We start from the raw sequence: 21489 nt of genomic DNA, 5'->3' as shown, positions 1-21489 counted from the left end.
CTCTTTCCACCTGCTTTCCTTACCTACTGCCAGTGACAACCACTTCCTTCCATTAGGATGTTGCTGCAGTGCTCCTCAAGGGTAACAGAAAAGCTTCTTTAGGTACGTCAGTGATAAAAGAAAGACTAGGAGAAATGTGTGTCTTCTCAGGAAGGATATGGGAGATCTGGCTACCCAGGACATGGAGCAGGCTGTGAGGTACTCAACGACTTTTTTACCTCAGCCTTCACCAGCAAGTATTCCGGCCACACCACCAAGTTGCAGAAGGTGGAAACAGGAACTGGAAGAATAAAGAACCACCCACTGTAGGAGAAGATTGTGTTTGAGAACATGTAAGCAACCTGAAGCCATGGGACCTGACGATATACATCCATGGGTCCTGGGGCAACTGGACAAGGAAGTGGCTAAGTCACTATTCATCAGGCAGTCCAGTGAAGTACCCACTGACTGGAAAAGGGGAACATACCCCCTATTTTTAAAAAGGGAAATAAGGAAGACCTGGCAAACTTCAAACTAGTCAGTCTCACCAGGGAAATAAGGAAGACCTGGCAAACTACAAGCTAGTCAGTCTCAACTCAGTGTCTGGCAAGATCATGGAGCAGATCCTCCTGAAAACCATAGTAAGGCACATGGAAAATAAGGAGGTGACTGGTGACAGCCAACGTGGCTTCAATAAGAGCAAATTATGCCTGACAAATTTCATGGCCTTCTACAATGGGGTTACAGCAGTGGTGGATGAGGGAAGGGCAATGGACATCATCTACCTGGACTTAAAGTATTTCACACTGTCCTGCATGACACCCTTGTCTCTAAACTGGAGAGGCACAGATTTGATGGATGCCTCACCTCTGCTTAGTGAAAGCAGTTCCAACAAATTTCAAAGGAATCCACTGGCTTTTAGTCAGCAATGTTTTGATTCAAGAACTGCAAGTATCTTACCATTCTTGCTGCTCAGAAGAAACCTGTGCTTTGTGTTAAAGCTACCTAAAAACGTTCTTAAAACTATTTTTTCCACAGGTATGTTTTATGACTTGCTCTCTGCAAAGCTGGTCATGGCTTAGGATGGCAGAGCTCTTCAACCTCCTAAAACAGATAGAGGGTAGTATACCAACACATTCTGTCTTTGATGTGGGCCTGAACCTCATTTCCATCAGTTTTCATTTGATGCCACTGCTGAAAAACATTCAGTTATTAATAAACACAGAGACAAATTAACAATGACAGGCTTGGGGGTGGCCCATGTGCCATGACAGAAAGAAGGCACTCACACAGCTTTCCTTGCAACTGTTGAGCAATTTCAACTTCCTGCTTGCAGGTGGTTTAGTCAGAGACGATTCAAATTTGTCCGTGCCTGAATGCTACAGAGTGACTCAGGTCCTGTTACCTTTAAGGCAGTGAAAATACCAAACATACAATGGATCAGCTTCAGTTTTAATAGACCAGCATGATGAACAACCTTTGTTGAAGGTTCTCATGGTTGCTACCTCCTTGCTATCCTGCAATACCTTTTTCCTGTCTTGTAATGTCTTTTGTTACCTTATAGTCGGTGTTTCAAATCACTCTATTACATTCTAGAATTGGTTATTGTCCTCTGCAAACAAACAAACAAATCTACAGCCACTGCACTGGGAATCTGATTTTAGTTAACCTGTTAACTAAATGCATTCACTCAAAGTTGCACGACCTTTGGAACAGCAGTTTAATGACACCAGTTTATTTGAACAGTGTCAATCACATCTCATTTGAATTACATGTTAAAACATGGATTGATGCCCAAAACTTAGTCTCTGTAAGCTGATAAAAGGTACAGAGTTCTGGAGTTAGCACTGAAGTCAATAACTTGTATCTAGTGAACCTGTAAACCAAATCAAATTCTACAACTAGCTGAATACTTTTACATACAGAGAACACGGTCAAGAGGCTCACAAACATTTCCTTATAATCCCCCCATTACTAGAAATAAAACCAAATTGACTGACTTCTGTTTAAAACAGCCAACCTGATCTGCATTTTGCAACCTCAGAGTGTCAAGGTCAGCATGAGATTACTCACCCAACTGTCCCTGAGGATAAACTGGAACATTATTCATTGTAAAAATAAATTACAGCATGTCCTAGCCAATCAGTTCTATTCAGGCAGAGAGATGAGAGGACATGAAGAAAAAGAGACTGCAGTTTTGACTGTCTGTTCTGTGTCAAGTATTATAGACCTCTCCTTTGTTAATACCTATTCTCTATTTCCGGCAGGGGAATTGTTTTGGAAAAGGTAACAATTTTCTCCATAAAACAGGGACACTGCAGTATGAGAGCATCGTGATAGTCTTCAAGGCAGACTGATTTGTTCCTGAAATGAGCAACCTACCCTTTGATGGGGACAACAATTTATCAGAATTTAGGAGGTTGTGCCTCCATCAGCAGCTCTGTTCAGCTACCACTTGGTGTGACTCGGGCACTGCTCTCCCGAAAGGAATTACTTGTGGCTGTAAAAGCTGCTGCTAAGTGTCACTCAGTCCAGACTGTGGTGCTGCTTATTGCAAGGACATCCTAAACCAAGGATTCATGCACTTGCCCCTGAGCATGCAGCTGACAACACAATACAGGGCAGGTGCCTGATCTTGGAGCCTCCAGGGATCTGGAGGAGCCCCAACCTGCACTTCTGTCCAAGAATCACATTTATCAAAATGCTCCTTTGTGCTGGGCTCACTGACACATCATCCAAAATTCTATTACCTCAACAGGCAGTTTAACTACAGGTACTTTATTTAGTATTTCTTTCTATTATTCTTCTTCCCTCGCTCAGGGCAGGTGCCTGATCTTGGAGCCTCCAGGGATCTGGAGGAGCCCCAACCTGCACTTCTGTCCAAGAATCACATTTATCAAAATGCTCCTTTGTGCTGGGCTCACTGACACATCATCCAAAATTCTATTACCTCAACAGGCAGTTTAACTACAGGTACTTTATTTAGTATTTCTTTCTATTATTCTTCTTCCCTCGCTAGCATATTAACTTTATTTAGTATTTCTTTCTATTATTATTCTTCCCTCCCGAGCATATTAGTCGTCTCAGCTCTTTGCTCCAGTACTGACAAAAATGCCTGTGCTTGGTTAGTCCAATCTTCCCTTGCACCATGTAAAGCTATCTGTTAGACCTGCACTAGCTCGTGTCCATTTCTAGGTAGGAGTGTGGATGCATTTTTTTTCCTCTTGTCACTCCTCTTCTTTGAAGTAATTTTTTTCCTATTCTATTTTACTGAAAAATGGTGGAGGGATTCTTGGATGTCTCAAGCCAGGAGCTAGTAAGAGAAAATTCACAGTAGGGAAGTTTGAATCTGTTTCCCTACCTCTCATCCAAACCATAGAGTGTTACTGAAAATTATTCTCTTCCTGTGGCAAGAACTTGAAATGACTACCTAATGTGAGCTTACACAGACCTTAGCATCCAGCTAAGCATGCACAAGCCATGCCACAGGCTGCACAGCCCACCCTGCATGCCCTGGAAATCCTCAGTACCTGAATCCTGTGCTATCAAAAGCAGAAAGTCAGAGACTCTGCAGATGCAGATGATGCTGTTTGACATCACCTCAGGGATACTGCCTGCATAAAAATTCTTATTTAAAAATATTCACTTTGAAATTACATTAATACAGCAACACAAAAGATTCAAGAATTAGTAAGTGTTAAGCTAAAGCTACTTATATGGGTTTTAGCTCCACCCAATAACACTGTTCCTACATACACAGTCAAACATTTTTTTTCCAACAGGATCCACTGTTTCATTCAGGACACAGAATAGATAAAGACCATTTAATGGGAAATTGACATCTTATAGTAGTAAGAATATATAAGTCATATTTAAGCAGACTGAATCAAGTCTATACCAAATACAGTATTTTATCATTTGTATGGTCCATTCAAAAACCATGAACAATTCAGCTCCCCAATGAACACTAAAGACTGTTAACTCATGTCAGTACAGAGATGATGCAAAAAATAAAGAGCATATTTTAATCTCATAGCAAAGTCAGACTTATACAACAAAGAAAATTATACAGCCACAAAATTTTTTCTGCATGGACATATCCAGTTATCCTAGTGCAGAGATCATCCTTGCCTGTTTTGCAATATTTTGCCTCACTCAACGCAAAACTTCCTCAGTTAATGAGGCACTGATCCTGCAGAGAAGAGCCTCCTTTACTACATCTCACATGCAAATCCATTCTTCATAGTGAAGGAATAAGATCTGTGAAACAAAATAAAAATCACAGAATATAGCTTGATAATTAAGAACTACTTGCATAATGGTGGCGAGTAAAGGCTTTGTGACCAAAGGAGGCCCATGCCAAATCATAAAGTATTCATTAAGTTGCAACCTTATACATCCTTGGGTAGGAGTTAATATCTCAAAAATTAAAATAGCTTCCTGAAAAACAATACTGTTTTTTAACACAGAGCATTACCCTACAAGGAGCTATATTCTCCAAGCATTTAATTTGAGTAACTTGCATTAAGAAAAGGCTGCATTAACTATGCTAGACCACAGCGACACTGAACATAACTTTTTGAAATACACTTTCAAAAACCACCTCATAAAAATGCACACGTGTGTGTGCATCAGGTTTAATAAAGGGTGTTTATGAACTATGAAAGATACGAGAGTTAGTGTAATAAAAGAAGGCAGTTTGTGAAAAACAAGTATTTATGATAATGGTACAGCTTTGTCAAGGTTTGGTAAGATACCAAAAAACATCATTAAAAGCTTTGTTCAGAATACAAGTGGGTTGGAATAAATTTATTGTAACAGCAAATGTGATCAGAAGTTTAATGCAAAATAAACTTGTAAAAACAGTGCTAAGAGGTTTTGTGGTTTAAAGTTATTAGACCAGTTAATGTAATTAATAGAAGCCATGTAATTAAAGGATATTAAAATGAAGATAAAAAATTATGCAAGAAAAAGTTTTCTTAAAAGGCTGCAAAAGACACAACTAAAGTCTTCCCAGGGCAGAGGAAGGGATCAGTGTTACTATGCCCATGGCTCTAAGGCTTTATAAAAACAAACAAAAACCCTAAATAAACAAGCAGAACATGCAGACAGGGAAACAAAAAACCAAGCTAAATGAAAAGGAAACAACCAGACAAATCATTAGCTTGTTGAACTAAGCAAGGAAAAACAACTTTGAGAAAAACCCACAGATAACTAGTATGTTAAATATGCATAGTTAGGAGGGAGAGGGAAGTGCACATGCAATTAAACACCAGTTGGTTGATGCAGCTTCTGAGCAAAACAAGAAGATCCAGAAGATGCAGGCTAAAACCAGTGACAAGTGCTGCAAGCAAACTACAAATATCGGGCAACAGGGAAATTAGTGGCATTTGGTTATCCTCAAAAACAATAGTGTAAAGAAGCAATGATTTAAGAATCCTAAATTTATCATCTCTCACAAGACAGTTATAAAGGTAATCCAAAAAATCCTAAACAGTGGGAAGCTTTCAGCACAGACACCTGTAAACATAAAAAATAGAAACTCAAACCATCAAACGTCATTCAGCACTATCATTCCACAAGTATTACCCACTATCTACAGAAAGCAAAGGATGTGGATACTTCAAAGCAGATGCATTTCAAAGAGTGAAGACACACATTTTTATTGAGAAGCTGTGCACTCTGGCATTGGTTAAAGGTTTATTGCCTCTGTACAGATGAGCTAAAGCATCTGAAGCTGTAAAGAAAAATTCTATCAACTGGTAAAGGATTTCCTACAGACGTAGGTCTTATACTTTCTGCAGACCTTGCGTTACAGATATAAGCTGCATCTATGTAAGTAGTATTATGCAATAAAACCCCAAATCCAGCTAGCACAAGTATAAGATGAAATACAGCCCTTGCTTGTACTGCTCAGGACACCACCCTGTGCCACCTCAATATATCGTCCTGCTTTGCCAATGGATTTCTATGCTACACGATAAGGGAATACTGATCTTGAATTTCAAGCTCTGTAACATTTCTCTGCCTTCCTCTCCCAACCCACTCCCCTTTTCTCTGCCTCCTTTGCCCCTCTCCTTTTAGCTACTGTCGGACCATTCTCCTCTCCCCTGCTTGCATTCCCCTCCTTGGTTCTCCTCTTCAGCTTAATTCTTCCAGCTCTCCCTGTTGCTGCAATGTTTACTTCTGTGCTGCTGTTTTACCTTCCCACTGTGGACGCCTTTTCTCTTTCCCCTCACACTTTCCTATGTCTCTCTCAGTTCCTACTCTGACTTGCCAGTCTCCAAAACCACCATAATTAAAATCATAACTTAACTCCAGCCTCTCACAGGTCCTTTCTCACCAGTCTGTTCCTCAGCCTTCCTCATCATAACCCAGCAGTTCCTCCTGCTCCGGCCAAGCAGTGAGGAGGGGTGAAATCAATGAAGAGCTTCTGCTCTCAGATCTGAAGCCTAACTGCAGCTAACAACGACACAAGAAGTCCTGATCAGCCTGTGTGCCAAAAGCACATCTGGCCCCCAAAATTGCACAAGATTTGAGGAGAAAGGAACACTGCTCCACACTAATGTGGCCTCTGGAGACTGTAGCTACAAATTCTAGGAAGCACATACAAGGAATTCATCCTCATGAGCAGCAAGAGGCATATCAGCAATACCATAGGAGTCATAATCCTCTTCCTCATCCACATACTGAAATATAGAATAAGGTTTTGACAGAATGTTCTTGAAAAACATCAGCCTTAGAAGAGCTCTATTTTGTTGAATCTCATCAAGCAAAGTTCTGCAAACCTGTAAGCTACTAAATACATGTTTTTACAAATTATGAAAGAAAGCATTAAGTCCTCTTATTATGGAAACCACCATCTATCAGTAGTGACCAGAGGCCACTTATGCTGCAGTTATGTCTGGATTTACCTTTCCATTACAAAGCCAATTTTGAACTCATCTCACCGATTCTTACTCTCCAACCCAAAACTGGGACCTACTCCTGATCTAAAAATTGGGATCTCTTAGACCATCCTGTTGATAATCTTCCCCAAGTTTTCCATTCCATTTTCATTTCCACTCAATTTTCATTGCTTGAAAGGTATTTGGACAGACAAAATCCTTTTGACAAACTTTTCTTTTCCTGCCAAGGCACAATCCTTTACTTGAATATCCACTGCCAATGCTACCTCACACTCACATCAGCCACATCTACACAATGTTTTTCACATTTTCACCCATGCTTTCATTCTGTTTAAAGGAAATTGTTAGTTCCCCGCTTCATTAACCTCCAGGAAAATTATCAGGCAGGTTTTGCATGTGGAACCCAGTTTTTTGCCTTCAGAGGAAATATGCTGATGAGCACTTGATGCTTTTCTTGCCTAACTCAGTTCTGCTCATTCCAATTGTCAAGAAGTATATTAGAACCAGAAAGGTCAGATGAGTCTGACTGGGCACCAACCACCGCTATCATTATTATTGTCATCAAACTAATCATGTACCCAGGTTCTCTCATAAACATGTTGCCCAGAAAAACTTTGGTTTCCTTTAAAAAAAAAAAAAGTGATGTATCTGATTTCTAATAGTTAACATTTGGAGCATGTTTGAGGAGTATTAGACACACTTTCAAAATTCATAGCAGGGACCTGGATATCTCAGGGAAAATATGGTTTATGACAGAAAACTCTCAAGGGAGAATTACCAACAAAACATACAAGTGGAAAAGGATAATACTGCTAAACAAATAAAATTGTGTGCATGATTAAGAAGTGCAACCATCATATAGGTTAGCACATTTTCAAGTTTAAGTTACATTTGTGAAATGGCATGAAAGGAAAGATGTTCTACAGTTACACTACTTACATGCAGACACCTTTAAAGTCAGTCTACATTTTTTGCATTACTACTCTGTCAAATAAAAATACTATAAAAAATTCAAACAGAGATAATAACTTCCAAGAGGCAAAGACAGAGTTGGCTTTACATAAAACATTAACTTGTATTTATATATCTGTAAGTAGATTGGCTTGTACCTTCACCCAAATTTAACTGAGAATATTGGGAGAAAGAAGTAACCTTTAAGCTCACTATCACCTCAGAAGTGAATCTGTTATGTGAGAGGACACATCATATAGGCTGGATGTGAGGAGCCTTCCCTGTCACTGAAGGTGAAGTGCCAGGGATTCCTGAAAAGGGCAGAAGGAAATGAGCTGCAGGCCATCTGGCTCTTGTAGCAAGTTGCTGGCCACCTGTGCTGTTTTAAGATCAGGAATTCATGTTTTATCCTGCCTTTTGGCACTTTGGGGGGGGGAGAGGTGGGGGTAATAAAAAAAAAATAATCAATCTTTACTAATTAGCAACATTTAAGTAAGCTAGAAAGATAATAAGCTGTTTTCAGCAAGGCACTGAATTATGTAGCACACACACACTATGTTTATTCAGGCCCTTAATTAGTTCAGTTTACTCTTTGTCCACTGTGATTAAAAAATGCAAGTTCTTGAGTGTAAGTAACATGAGAAAGGTTTGACCTCCCTCCATTTAAGAGTATACTGGTACTGCAAATAGGTAAAAGCAAGTAGATAATATATAATTCATTTATGCAAGCATGCAATGAGAGCATAGATGAAGTTTCAGGTAATTGGTGAGCTCAAACATGTCTAGCTACCTGCTAGAATAGCATGGGCAAGGCACAAGGCAGTCCAGTAGCTTCCCTGCAGCTGGGTCTAATGCTATTCACTTCTCACTTAAATGTCCTAGTCACAGTCACATCAGCTGAGGGAAACTTCCCAAGCAGTCACAGAATGAGGCTCAGCTATGTCTCTGCTGAGGTGTGCCTTGATATCCTTGGCAGTACATTTCAAGGAATTACTTTAAACAAAACAAAAGCATGATAAAGTTATAACTAAAAAATTGCTGGAAAACATGCAGTTGTGCCAACTGCTCTAACTCCTACAGACACAGCAAGTTGATATCCTACAGCAAGGCCATCCAGCATTAATACTATGTCCTGCAATGCAGAAAATTTAATTCTTCATATAAAGCCTCAGGTGACCAGATCTGTACCTGACATATGAACAACAGGCAGCTGCTCCCATTACCCATATATGCACTTCAGTGTCTGGCCACATGCAAAGTCTCCTTTTGTTCCTATCACACATTTGATGTATTTTGGTTGCAGCAGAAGAGGAATCAAAGCAGATAGCTTTTCACTGTCCCTAAAGGAAGTCACATCTCAGCCCAGCTGAAAGGTCGTAAACCACTGCTCTATTGGACGGACCTCAATCTGAAGTTAACCAGTAATTTACTTAAAAATTTATTTCATTTGTTTAAACAACATTGATAAAATGAAGAACAGCATTGTCAAATGGCCCAAATAAATGCATTTTGATAATATCTGTTAATGATTTTAAAAATAATTTCTGCCAACAGTCCCTATAGCTACCCTTGAGATGAGCAACATATGCTTGAGAGTTCTCTCTGGTGTACTACCAGATGGAGACTAACAAACAGAGGCAGGGGTGAACTTGAAAGACTAAAATTTTTTTTATTATTACTTTAAGCAAACTGAAATTGCCAATTAGCTTGAGACAGCTTTTAGTGAAAGGACATATAAGTTTTGAATTGCTTATGGGTTAGCAAATGCAATGCAGCATCTTTTTCACTGAAAAAGGTCACACTCCTTTTCAGCATTATGGAGATCTTTCTGGAAGCTTGGTTTTATTAAAGCAAAGAAGGGAAGAAATTTAATAAATGTCTAATCATCTTCACTCTATCCAATAGTTGAAGTGAAATTTATTTTCTTCCATGTAAAAAGACAAGCAGGTAATTTAACTATACACTCATGTTGCCATCTGCTATCTTGGTTTTAAGACAAACTCAAACTGTGAAACTGGATGCTTGAACAAAAAGTGAGAGATTAAACCAGAAAAGGCTTAACTTGGTCCCTTGAACCAAATGTTCCTGCCATGCATGTATTTATAAACTGTCTGAAGGAAAACTCACACAAACATCTGCTTCCTTAGCTGCAGAGCTTTCCATAGTGCCCTATAGAATGCAACATAGATTGTTTCCTTTGGTCTGCCTTGCACAGGTGACAGGTATTGTGTTTCACTGCCACAGCATCACTACGCATAGGAGGTCTACAAACAAAAGGAAGAATCTTTTTTTTCTGCTTTTGCTTTTTGCTGGCACTATGGTACTCTGTCCCCAAGCTCCCTTGCCCTCCAAATCTGAACAGTGCCCAAACACAGGCAACTCAGAGAAAGGGAAGAGAACAGGGACAGTGGATTTAATCCTGCAGCACAGCAGCTGCCCCAGGAATGCAGTTGCTTGAGCATCAGCCCTCAATGACCATGCTGGATAGCAAGGGGATGTGGGGGGCACCAAATCAAATTTAGAAAAAAGTTAGCTGCAGAGGCTTTTCCAATGGCCCACTGACAGTGGTCTCAGGACGCTGGTGGGGGACCACATTGCTCATGTGACAACATTTGAGCAAGACATATAGATACAGATAGATGAAGTCAGTTATACTACTCTTCCAAACCCAAAGCAGTGCTTACCACCAGCCTGCCCCCCACCACGCTGCCTCCTATCCAGCCTGGAGCACTCTGCTGTGGGCAGTGCATTACACTACTAGCCACTCCATCAGCAGTCAAAACCAACACAAAATCCCTGCTGAGGCAGAAGTCTACTTAAAATTCTTTCTCAGCTGGGTCATGGTATGGCATGCCATGGACCCAAAGCACTTGTGGCAACATCTGTGACAAACACAACAAGGTTTCATTTCCCGTCTCAGCCCTTCTCAGTGGGCACAACAATCACATATGAATTTATCTTATCCCAAACAAAATCCATTTCAACACTCAGATTTTTGCTGCTTGCGTAGCAGGGAATAGGACCTGAAATATTACTGTGCACAGTGCCATTACAATTGCCTAAATACATAATTACAGATTTTTGGGAAGGGGAAGACACCACACAAGAAGGAAGGTATTAGTTCGTGATTTAAACAATAGCCAAGACTAAGCTAGACACTAATGCTGTGTGGGGATTGTGAAAACAATTTTCATCATCTCTGCTGCACTGCAAGAAGATTTGTCTATAGCTCATAGCCCTAGGGAAATTGCTTTAACAAAGCATAAAATCCTCATTGGTCAAACTGCTAACCTCTGGTATCTGATTTCTGAGGTAATGCCCCACTTTCACCCAAAGCCTCATGCAGAGCCCACACTTACATAAAGACACATCAGAAAAAGAGAGAAAATGGAGAGTGCTGGAAAGAGGGTCTCAAACGTAGGTTACAGCAGGGGGACATGAGAAAGACCTGACCTATATGTATTCTTGCACCTAAAGGTACTCTGGAGCAGCAACCCAGTCTAATCTTTGCATTACCACACGAAGCTCAGTGCATGCAACCTCTGTGCCTGGACAAAATTATTGTGTGAAGTAGAGCTGTGGTACCATATCACCGCAATTCAATCAGACTGACTGCATCTCTAGCAGCCAGAGGCAGCCACAAGGTTACTACCAGAGATTGTCTGCTGAGTTACTCTGCTACCAGAGACTTTCAGGACTTTAACATCCCAGGCTGAAAAGCAGTGTTTTTTCCAGGGGTCCCCCAGGCTGTACTTTGCCTGATGACCCAAGAGAACAAAGGAGCGGGTGTCACCATTCAACAAATAATACAGTAAAGAGAGGATAATAAAGATAATAAAGTGAATTATAGGAGACAAGTGATTCAAGCAAAGATGAATGACAACGGAAGTTATTAGTTAAACAACGAACAATATCTCAAACTAGGAGAAAGGTAGATCTAGAGAGTACAGAGGCCTCATGGACAGTATCAGTTAAAGGCATACAAGCCATATGGCCCTTTAACTGGCACAAGAAACATTCGGGATTTAACGAGAGCTTGATAGTTCAGAAGTCCTCCAATGGTCCATGTATTAGAAGACTTCAAATCCTTAGGTCTTATGCCTCCATCCAGGGCTGAAGAGAATCCAGTGCACTCCTGTGGGGCACAGCTTCTGACTTAGTTTCCAACAAAGAAACAGACACCAGAACTGCTCAAACTAACTCAGTCACAGCAGGCAGGACAATCAGGGAGTTGCTTCAAAATTCACTAGAGTGCTATAGCAAGATACCAACACAGATACAGACCAGCAGTTGAGCCAATTCAGATGTCAGACCCCTCAAAACTAGAGACAGGTCCTAAGCTAAAACAATTCAAAGATTTCAGAAGATTTTGAATGGAGATAGAGTAACAGCGTTAATACAAATCTGCAGCCAGCCTTTGTACAGCCCAGCACATACAGGAGCAACTGATGTGGCTACTGTTCACATAACTCTTATCTGAAACTAGTACCTCTGGAAGGTTTTTTAATTAAAAAGGATTTAGTGCTATTAAACCATAAAATATCAGAACCCCAGAGGAGGCATAATTGCAAGATGAATTGTGCAGCTCCACAGTTTCCAAATCCACATGGTGTTACTGGCAGCTGGCCTTCAATTATAAGAAGGTAACAAGAAAAAGCACACGGCCAGTGACAGGCGAGGTGCCCACTGTCCCTTAAAGGAATACTGCTCCCCTTGGAGCTTCCACACTGACTGGACTTTGAGGCTGCTGCAGCCCTAGTAGAACTCGTCATAATCTCACTGACTACAATGTGGATAACAAGGGGTGTGCAAAGTTTACTGGGTGTAACTTTAATGCTACCATAACCTGAGTAGGCTTTCTGGGTTTTCAACTAAAGGCAAGGTTTGGCCCAAGACACATACAGGAGCAAAAGCTTCAACTCTGTCAGCCGTAAGTACATAAAATTTGCCTTCAAGAAGCTTTGGTTGTGGTCCAAGACCTGTACTGTCAACTTGACAGCACAAATTCATTTAACAATAACCTCCCTCCTGCTACTTCAGCCCCTCCTCCCACAAAGACCTGCCCACAGTGGGAGTTGCGTAAGAAAAGTCAAAGCCAAAAAGAGGTGGAGTGAAATAGCTCATACAAGTTTGAAATTTCTGTAGTTTGCTCTTTCAAAGATGTATAAGCAGGTTGAAAAAGCTTTGCTTTATTTTGGTTTTTTTTGGAGGGGAGGATAGGGAAACAAGGCATGGCAGAAATTAAGCATGTGCTTGTTTTCATAGTCCAGACATTTCACTTTGTATTCTCAAAGCATTTCAGGACAACACTTTCACAACCAAGACGACTTCTTAAGGAGAAAATTTAAGAATTCCACTACAGATCCCTGAACAGAATGCTTTGTTTGACCAAAATTAGATTCTCTTCCACCTTCCATTTGCCCTAATGACACTGTTTCTCCCTGTCCAAAAGGGCTTCCTCACTACATGCACAAAGCTATTTTATATGGCACTCAAGGGACACAGATGACTTTATGAACTCCTACCATGCAGTTAGAGCCCATCATTTGAGTTCTTCATATCCTATGATACCAAACCCCTGTGCTGTGAGTCACATCAGCCACAACTGAATACCCAGTATTTCAGTGCAATCTATAAAACAAAATTCCTCTAAAAATTCAGGTTTAATTTATTTGCCTGACACAAACAAAGTCTGTAGCAGTAGAGGAATACATGATTTTAGGCATAAAATCTTGGTTTAATGTTGTGATCTTCTATTAAATTACCACAAATGTATTCACAGCCCTCAGAGTCAATCCTTGAGGACAGCACACCAATACTGAGTCTGGCAGGGATGCTGACACACCCACTAGCTAATACAGCAAAAGGAAGTCTCAGCCTCAGCGTTTCCACAGAGATCTGACAGAAGAGTGGGACAGTATTGATTGAATCTGACGTACTTTTATAGGCTGCCTTAGCAAGCAGCACTTTGAAAAAGAGCAGAAGATGAATATTGCAATCACAAAGCAAGTGATCCTGTAAGAAAAAAACCTTGCAAACGCACACACTGCTTAGCACAAAAGATCTGCAGGCCCATCCTCTATGGATTTGTCTTGTAAAAGGCTGGTCTTGGGTCTCTGTATGCACACTAGTCTGAATAGGCACACAGCACAGAACACCAGTTTACCTTTCAAGTTTTTCAGTGAGCAGATTCCCATCTTGTACCTCAAGATAAATGAGCAATCCAAAGACCTGGAGGAAGCATTACTGCTGAACTATGTCCACAAAGCAGGCAGGGATTCAGAAACTGCCACATTAAATGAGCAAGAAGAAAGTTATGCCTCAGTGAGCACCTCTGTGGCAGCAAGTAGAGACAAGAACCGACCAACATCATGTGCAGTTGGACTAGAGACACAGAACATACCTGCTAAGCAGGTAAAAAGTTCTTTATATCACTTTCAGCTTGCCACTCTGCTAGGCAACCTGCTGAGCTGTTGAGATGTGCAGAAGGGCAGGCTCAAGACTGACAGCCACTAGGACAAGAGTGGTACACAGAGTAAAAGCTGTTAAAGCACAAAGTTTGCAAAAGCTGTAATTCACCAAGGAACACTCCAGCTTTTCAAACATTTACCACTCAAATTCTTTTCCTCATCTCATATTCTGGCTGACACCAGAGGAAATTTGTAACACCTGACAATAATTATTTACCAAGACTTGTCATCTTAAAAAATTAATGGAAGCAGAGAACCATAAAAGGACAGCATTTGGAAGGGGATTCTGGAGATTTCCTAACACAACACCCTGCTCAGGGTGAACTAGGCCAAGTTGCTCAGGTCCCTGTCCAGTCAGGCTATGACCATCTTCTTCAAGGACAGAAACTCCAAAACCTCTGTGTCACCTGTCCCAGGTGTTTGACCAACCTCACAGTAAAAAAATATGTTTAAAGGAAATTTCCTGTATTTTAATTTGTGAGCATACACATTGGTAAGATCCCCCCTGAGGCTTCTCTTTTCCAGAATGAATAATATCAGCTCTCAGTCTTATAAGAGAGATGCTCCCATCCCTTAATAATCTTCACAGTCATTTGCTGAACTTGCTGCAGTATGTCCATGTCTCTCATACTGGGGAGCCCAGAACCAGACAAACCACTCCAGATGTGTCATATGCCCCCAAGCAGAGAGGAAGGATCATCCTCTTGAGCTTCCAATGATGTTCTTCCTAATACAACCCAGGAAACTACTGGTGTCCTTTGCCTCAAGAGCACATTGCTGCTCATGCAGAGCTTGGTGTACCTCCAGGGCCTTTTCTGCAAAGCTGCTTTCCCAGCTGGTCAGTACTGATACACAGAGCTATTCCTCCCCAGGGGCAGAGGAATTCAAGGCTGTTTTGAATGAAAGCTCCATAATGTGGTATATCAGCCACTCCTCCCACTTTTGTATGGCCTACAGACTTGCTGAAGGTGCACTTGGACCCATCAGTTGTATAATTTCTAAAGAAGAAAGTTAACTCTACTTCAGCTCAAACCAGCACAGATGTAAACAGTATTTGCCCCATTACCAGACCATGGGGTACACCACTAGGGACTGATTTGCAACTGGATTGTGTGCTGCTGACCACAACCCCATATGCTCATCAGGTCAGCCAGTTTTCAGTTAATCTCATTGTTCTTTTGTCTAATCCACACTTCATCAATTTGTCAATGAGGATGTTATGGAAACCTGTGCCAAAAGCCTTACTAAAGACAAGATAAACACATCCATTGCTCTTCCCTTATCTACCAAGCTAGTCATCTCATCAGGTTCGTCAGGCATGATTTCACCTTCATAAATCCATGCTTACTACTCCCAATCACCTTCTTGTCCTTTACGTGCTTGGAAACAGTTTCCAGGACTATCTGCTCCATTACTTGCCTGGGGACTGACAGAAAGCCAATCATCTATAATTCCCCAGATTTGCCTCCTTGCACTTCTTGAAGATAGTGGTGACAATTGCAGGAATCTTCCTCAATTGCCATGATCTTTCAAAGATAATCAAGACTGGCCTTACATTGGCATCAATCAGCTCATTTAGCATGTGTTAGTACAGCCCACCAAGCACTGTGGACTTGTGTATGTCCAATTAAAGTTCAATATTCTGATCCTCATCCAGTAAGTCTTCATTGCTCCTGACTATCACTGATCTCAGTGGCCTGAGATTGCTAAAGTCTAACCAGTAAAGACTATGATGAAGGTGGCAGTGAATACCTCAGTCATTTCCCCAAATTTTGCCACAAGATCCTCCTGCCCCACTCTGCAGTGGATCCAGATTTTTCTCTCACCTGTTTAGAAGCCCTTTTTGTTGCTCTTCACATCACTTGTCAGATTCTGGATAGACTATGGCTTTCCTAATGCTATCTTTGAGTGATGAGTGTCTCTATATGCTTCCTGGGTCACCTTTCCCTGCTTCCAGCTCTTCTACACTTTTTTTTACAGAAGTGGTCAGGTTATAAAGAGACTCAGACTCAATGCTTCCTCCATTTCACTATCCCATCACAAGCAGCATTCAGTTTCAAGTCTTTCAGTTCATTCTCCAGGGGACTTCTGGAGGTATGGTGTGAAGTCCCCCAGCAAACTTTTTACAAACTTGAAAACCTGACTCAAAGGAACAGCAGTCTTAAGTGAGTACACTTGGCTGAAGTACTTCATGCTTAATCATGACCTTCACTGAGCAGGTTTTGAAGGTACTTCCCAAACAAGGTGTCATCTTTTCATTTTCTCCATTTTCATTAGGTGATGCGACAGAAGCCCTGCAGTGCTAGAATCTATTTTGAGTTTCAAGTATGGGACTAAGCAAAAACAAGTAATAAGCGTGCTTTAGTGACCACTGTAAAATCACAGTGTGTCCAATTTGCTATTGCTCTAGGTCTTCCATTCTAAAGACATTATCTCTTCATCATGGCAGTTCATTAGCATTCACTTTAAACATGACTCCACAAGACACCACTGAATACTATCAGGTCATGATAATTGAGGCATACCTGGCACTGATACAAACTTGTTTTATATTAGACAATGAAAGGCATCCTTGTTCCCTTCTTATTCCTCACAGATAAAACAGAGGTTGAGGTATATGTGTAGTATGCACAACAAGGGAACACATCCAGAAGTTTAATGACTTTCTGAAGCAGTTTTGCAATCCTCCCTAGCAAGGAGTTATACAAAATGCTGCTGTTCTCTTCACTGAAACAAACACTGCTTTCAGGATAATTAATTTTCTAGAAAATTATTTCCAAAAGTATGAAAGAAAATGCACATTCCAATAATTTATTAATCCGCAGTATTGTGTTAAACCTTGGCTCTTTCCAGCAGTGATGTTTCAAGAGCAGTTGGAAGTCAAATAACTGTGTCCAGAGTCTTAAAGACTGAAAGTAAACAGGTTTAGAGGAAACAAGTTAAATTCTGTGAAGAGTTTTGTGTGTCCAGAAAGACTAGCATTATTGGAAAACAATTCTGCAGCATTCAATCATTTATGTTACTTAATTGTGAGGTAAATATTTATTTCATATATTTGTAAAAGCTTGCTAATGCATTCTAAAACCCTAACATCTTTCATAATAACCTGAACAGGATTAGCAAATGGCATTTTAGCTTCTGAGGTCACTTAGGAAAGCACACAAGGCTGAAAAGGTAACCAAGTGCGGCCTCTGCAAGGAAAGGCTGGAGCTGCCCCGTGCTGGACACAATTGGTTCCAAAGACCCACTGCAAGGCACAGCTGAGCCCCTCAGCCAAAATGGTGCCCCCCCCAAGGGAAATGTATGCAAAAAAAGGGCCAAACACTGCCTGGCAGTGACAGGTGAGAAAAGAAGTGTGAGAAACAGCCCTGCAAGCAGTAAAGTCCGAGAAGATGGAGGTGAGGAGGTGCTGCAGGCACCAGAGCAGAGACTTCTTTGTAGCCCCTGAAGCTACCATGGTGAATGAGATGAACTGACTTTTGTTGGCTGCCAGACAACCACCCAGCCACTTCCCCATCTCAACAAGATGGAGAAAGTGAGATGGAAAATCTTGTTGGTCAAAATAAATCAGTAACTGGGAGAGATAACGGGAAATATTGAGACTTGCCATTGCCACAGAGAGGAATAACTGTGGAGAATCTTGTGTTTGTAAAACAGTGAAGGGACAAGGGATATAGTATTGTTGCATGTGTACATTTTCAACTTTTGTTGATGATGTGATGACCTTCTGATTTTGATGTGAGGATTTCCCCACAAACACCCCACTAACCCTTCAAGCTAATGACAGTTTAATAAGGAAAGCAAGAGCTTTACATGCAAGTAAAGCAAAATAAGGAATTTATGTGCTGCTTCTCATCAGCAGGCAGATGTCCAACCACTTCTTGGAAGTTAGGGCTTCAGTATGTGTAACTATTACTTGGGAAGGCAAACACTACCATGAATGCCTCTACCTCCTGATTCCCCCATTTCCCTGAGTTTTTATTGCCAAGCTCAGGTCAGCTGTCCCAGTATGTTGCCTCCAAACCTCCTGCAGATCCCCATACTGCTGGTCTTGGGCAGGGCTTGGATAGAGTGCTTTGATGCTATGCAAGCCCTGTTCAGCAACAGCCACTGGTGCATTATCAACACTTCCAGCCATAAACACAAAGAACAGCACCATATGGGCTGCTGTGAAGAAAGTTCCCTCCAACCCAGTCAGACCCAATACAATCTCTACCCCTTTTTTCATATCACTTGTACTATGTCCAGGCCCCACATTATCCAATACATCTCAGTAACCTCTGACCATCCCATCCCTCTTCTTTGTCATTCCTAAAATCCCTTTGTACAAAACACTTAAAACACATTCTCCACACTTAAACCATCTTTACATCCAGCAGCCAGATTTATATATCCTCAGTGACCAATATCCTGTCCTTTAACAGGGACCAAAGCCAATTCTCCACACCAAGGTAGCTTGCTAATAAACTGTTTCATTTAGACTTCAAAACACAGAAAGGTCTTCACAAAGAAGAAGCTGTACAAGTCAATGGTTTCAAAGACAGAATGCTAGACTAGATGAAGTGATCTAATACACTTTGCCTGCAAGTGTGCATGTATATAAAAGGCGTAAAATCTAAAGGTGATGTTTAGTCCTTCATAGGAAAAAGTCTTTGCAACCACTGACAATGCTTTCATCTCACAGCATTCTGAGAAACACATTTATCTCAGGAAGCAGCACAAAACACTTTCACTTTAGACCTTTTTGTCTATACCTACTACAGGATGACCACTGTTACTTTTATCTCAGTTTTGCAATTATTTTATTAATAGTCACCACTATTCAAGCAGCAAAATCACATGTGAAAAAATACAAACTAACAACTGTATCTTCTCTCATTTTTTTTCTCCTGCTAAACAGAGATAAATATTGTATCAAACTAATCCCCATTCCTACTTTTAAGTTGCAGAGAACTGACTGCACTCATAGCCATTTAAGCAAATCTTATATTTGCTAAGACTGTGCAGGGAGAACAGGGTCGGTTTAAAGCTGTGCCTATAAGGAAAGGCTCTTACCTGCATTAGCCCAGGGGAGATACCAGGGGCAGCTAACATTCACATAGGTGCCAGGCAGTCCATCCGGCCAGCAGGCATAATCATCAAATGTTCTGTTGCAGAACTTGCCCTCTGCAGAGAGAGAAAAGGGAGGGTCTTGCCACTGCCTTGTATTAATAATGCGAGAAGGAAAAGACTGAAGAGCAGAATATGAGGAAACAGACATGTGCATTTAAGCCATAACAGCATTATGCATTTAAGCTTTGATGTGGAGTTAAATTACATTTATTTGTCCAAAAGAGTTTATCCCCACACAGGAAACTGTTGTTTCAAGAGAGAACTCAAGAATAGATTAGGGTCTTTGACTAAATCAAAATACAAGAAAGGTAAATTAATACTAATCCATTACCATCTTATTTTCTCTTTTACACCCTTATTTGTCTCAGTTTAATTTAAAATAATTTTTGCTACGAATACTAAATATAATAATTCCTCAGAACAGTTCATAGCCGTGCAGTTGGAAAGTCTATCCTGATAGATAGAGCCATCAATGAAATACCCACACACAACCGTAACTGCATTACAGCTTAATCAACATGAGATTACTTCAACTTTGGATTTATTAAACTGTCATGCTCAGAGGGTAGCACTCAACGGCTCAACAGGATAATGGAGTGGAAGGAGATGAATCTGTCCCTGCCAATGTTGTCATCAGCTACTGCTCTCACTCTGCCATAATAATGTAGCTAGGACAAGGAGTATAAATAGTTTTGAAATAATTCTTCACAGATAAAACTTTAGACCCATCTTATCTTTCTCTGTGTCACAAAAGCACTGACACCTAGGAGAGGCTGCACAGTGTCCAGTTGTAAGCATCATTGACAAGCCACCAGTGTCCTCTAAACACCATGATGTTGGCACATCACAGCTGCTCTCTGCACATTACAGCAGCTCAAGTGCCAAGACAAGCTACATTCTCATTTTCATTAAGTCACTTTTTTCCAAAGCCATTTCAGCATTTTACAATGCTCAAAATAATTCATACCAACTTTAAGGCCCACAAACTGCTAGTTCAATGTGAACAGCATGGTCCAAGATTTCCAACACCTTGACCACTAAAAAAGTTTCAGCGGTATTACATTAGCATGCTGCTTGGTGTGCTACAGCCACCACTTGCAACTGGAAAACACACTGGACATAAGGACAAACATCTTTACAATGAAATTGTTCTGTAAAATGCTTCCACAGCAGAGGGAAGAGTCCCACAGAGAGCAGGCAAAAGCAAATGGGATAAAGAAGCAATGGACCAGAAAGTAAGCTGGAGAAGTATTTTCAAGTTCGTGATCACTCCCTTGCTACTGTTATAATGCATTTTAAAAATTAATACATTCTATCCCTACCAAACCAGCTTACCTGCCACAATAGGGGGTGCCTCATACAAGTACTTCAGGCATTGGAGCTGATACTCCTTCCACTTCTGCATAACCTCAGAGAGGGACCCATCTGAACTCTGGAAAAGAAACCACAAATCTCAGACATTGCAGGGATTTAAACTGCGTGTTTTTTTCAGGCAGACTAAGTAGGTGGGTGTGAAAATTACCACAATAAGCCAAAACAGGACTGCTTATCATAAAGGGTACAAGATGTTGCTGTGCATTTGCCTAATTGCAACCAAAGAAACCCCTTTCTACTTGTACCATGAAGAACTGAAAAAAACCCACAAACTATACCATGTCCTCACTAAAACCCAAACTCAGCTAGCCTTGCTCTCTTGAACATGCCTCACTGTGTGATTTATTATCTCATGAATAGACAGGGACAGCAGTAGGTCCTTTTATTCCAGCAGCAGTATTTCTGTTTTCCCATAAATGGAACCAAGTTAAATCAGTGTATTCAGCAGATATTCCCCAAACATCCTCCCAGAATGTAGCCAACATCTCTTCCAGCTCATCTTTTCTTCCATGAGCAACAGCTTTTCCCCACATGCAGCATATTTTTCCCAAAACCACAAACAGAACAGGGACTTCTTTTGCAGTTTGACAGGCTGCAGGTTCCATCACCAGCTACTCTAAGTAGCAAGGGGGCAGGGGAAAAGTATGTACAAACTTTGCCTGAGGACAAAGGAAATTAGATGTTGTTAGAGTGAG

General features: G+C 40.9%; 1 protein-coding gene across 1 annotated transcript in view; it reads right to left on the bottom strand.

Moving 5' to 3' along the window:
* Positions 1–20846, bottom strand: part of GLP1R (glucagon-like peptide 1 receptor) — a 54877-nt gene extending 34031 nt beyond the window's left edge. Inside the window, exons 1-2 of the mRNA XM_009073068.1 lie at positions 20756–20846; positions 19364–19474 (exon numbers count right to left, since the gene is read on the bottom strand). Coding sequence (XP_009071316.1) covers positions 19364–19474; positions 20756–20825 — 181 coding nt within the window. The 5' untranslated portion in view covers positions 20826–20846. The remainder of the gene's footprint in view (positions 1–19363; positions 19475–20755) is intronic.
* Positions 20847–21489: the final 643 nt, after the last annotated feature.

Source organism: Acanthisitta chloris, unplaced genomic scaffold (assembly GCF_000695815.1).
Source record: "Acanthisitta chloris isolate BGI_N310 unplaced genomic scaffold, ASM69581v1 scaffold9234, whole genome shotgun sequence".
NCBI classification, from domain to species: Eukaryota; Metazoa; Chordata; class Aves; order Passeriformes; family Acanthisittidae; genus Acanthisitta; species Acanthisitta chloris.
This window is presented reverse-complemented; position numbering and strand designations above follow the sequence as displayed.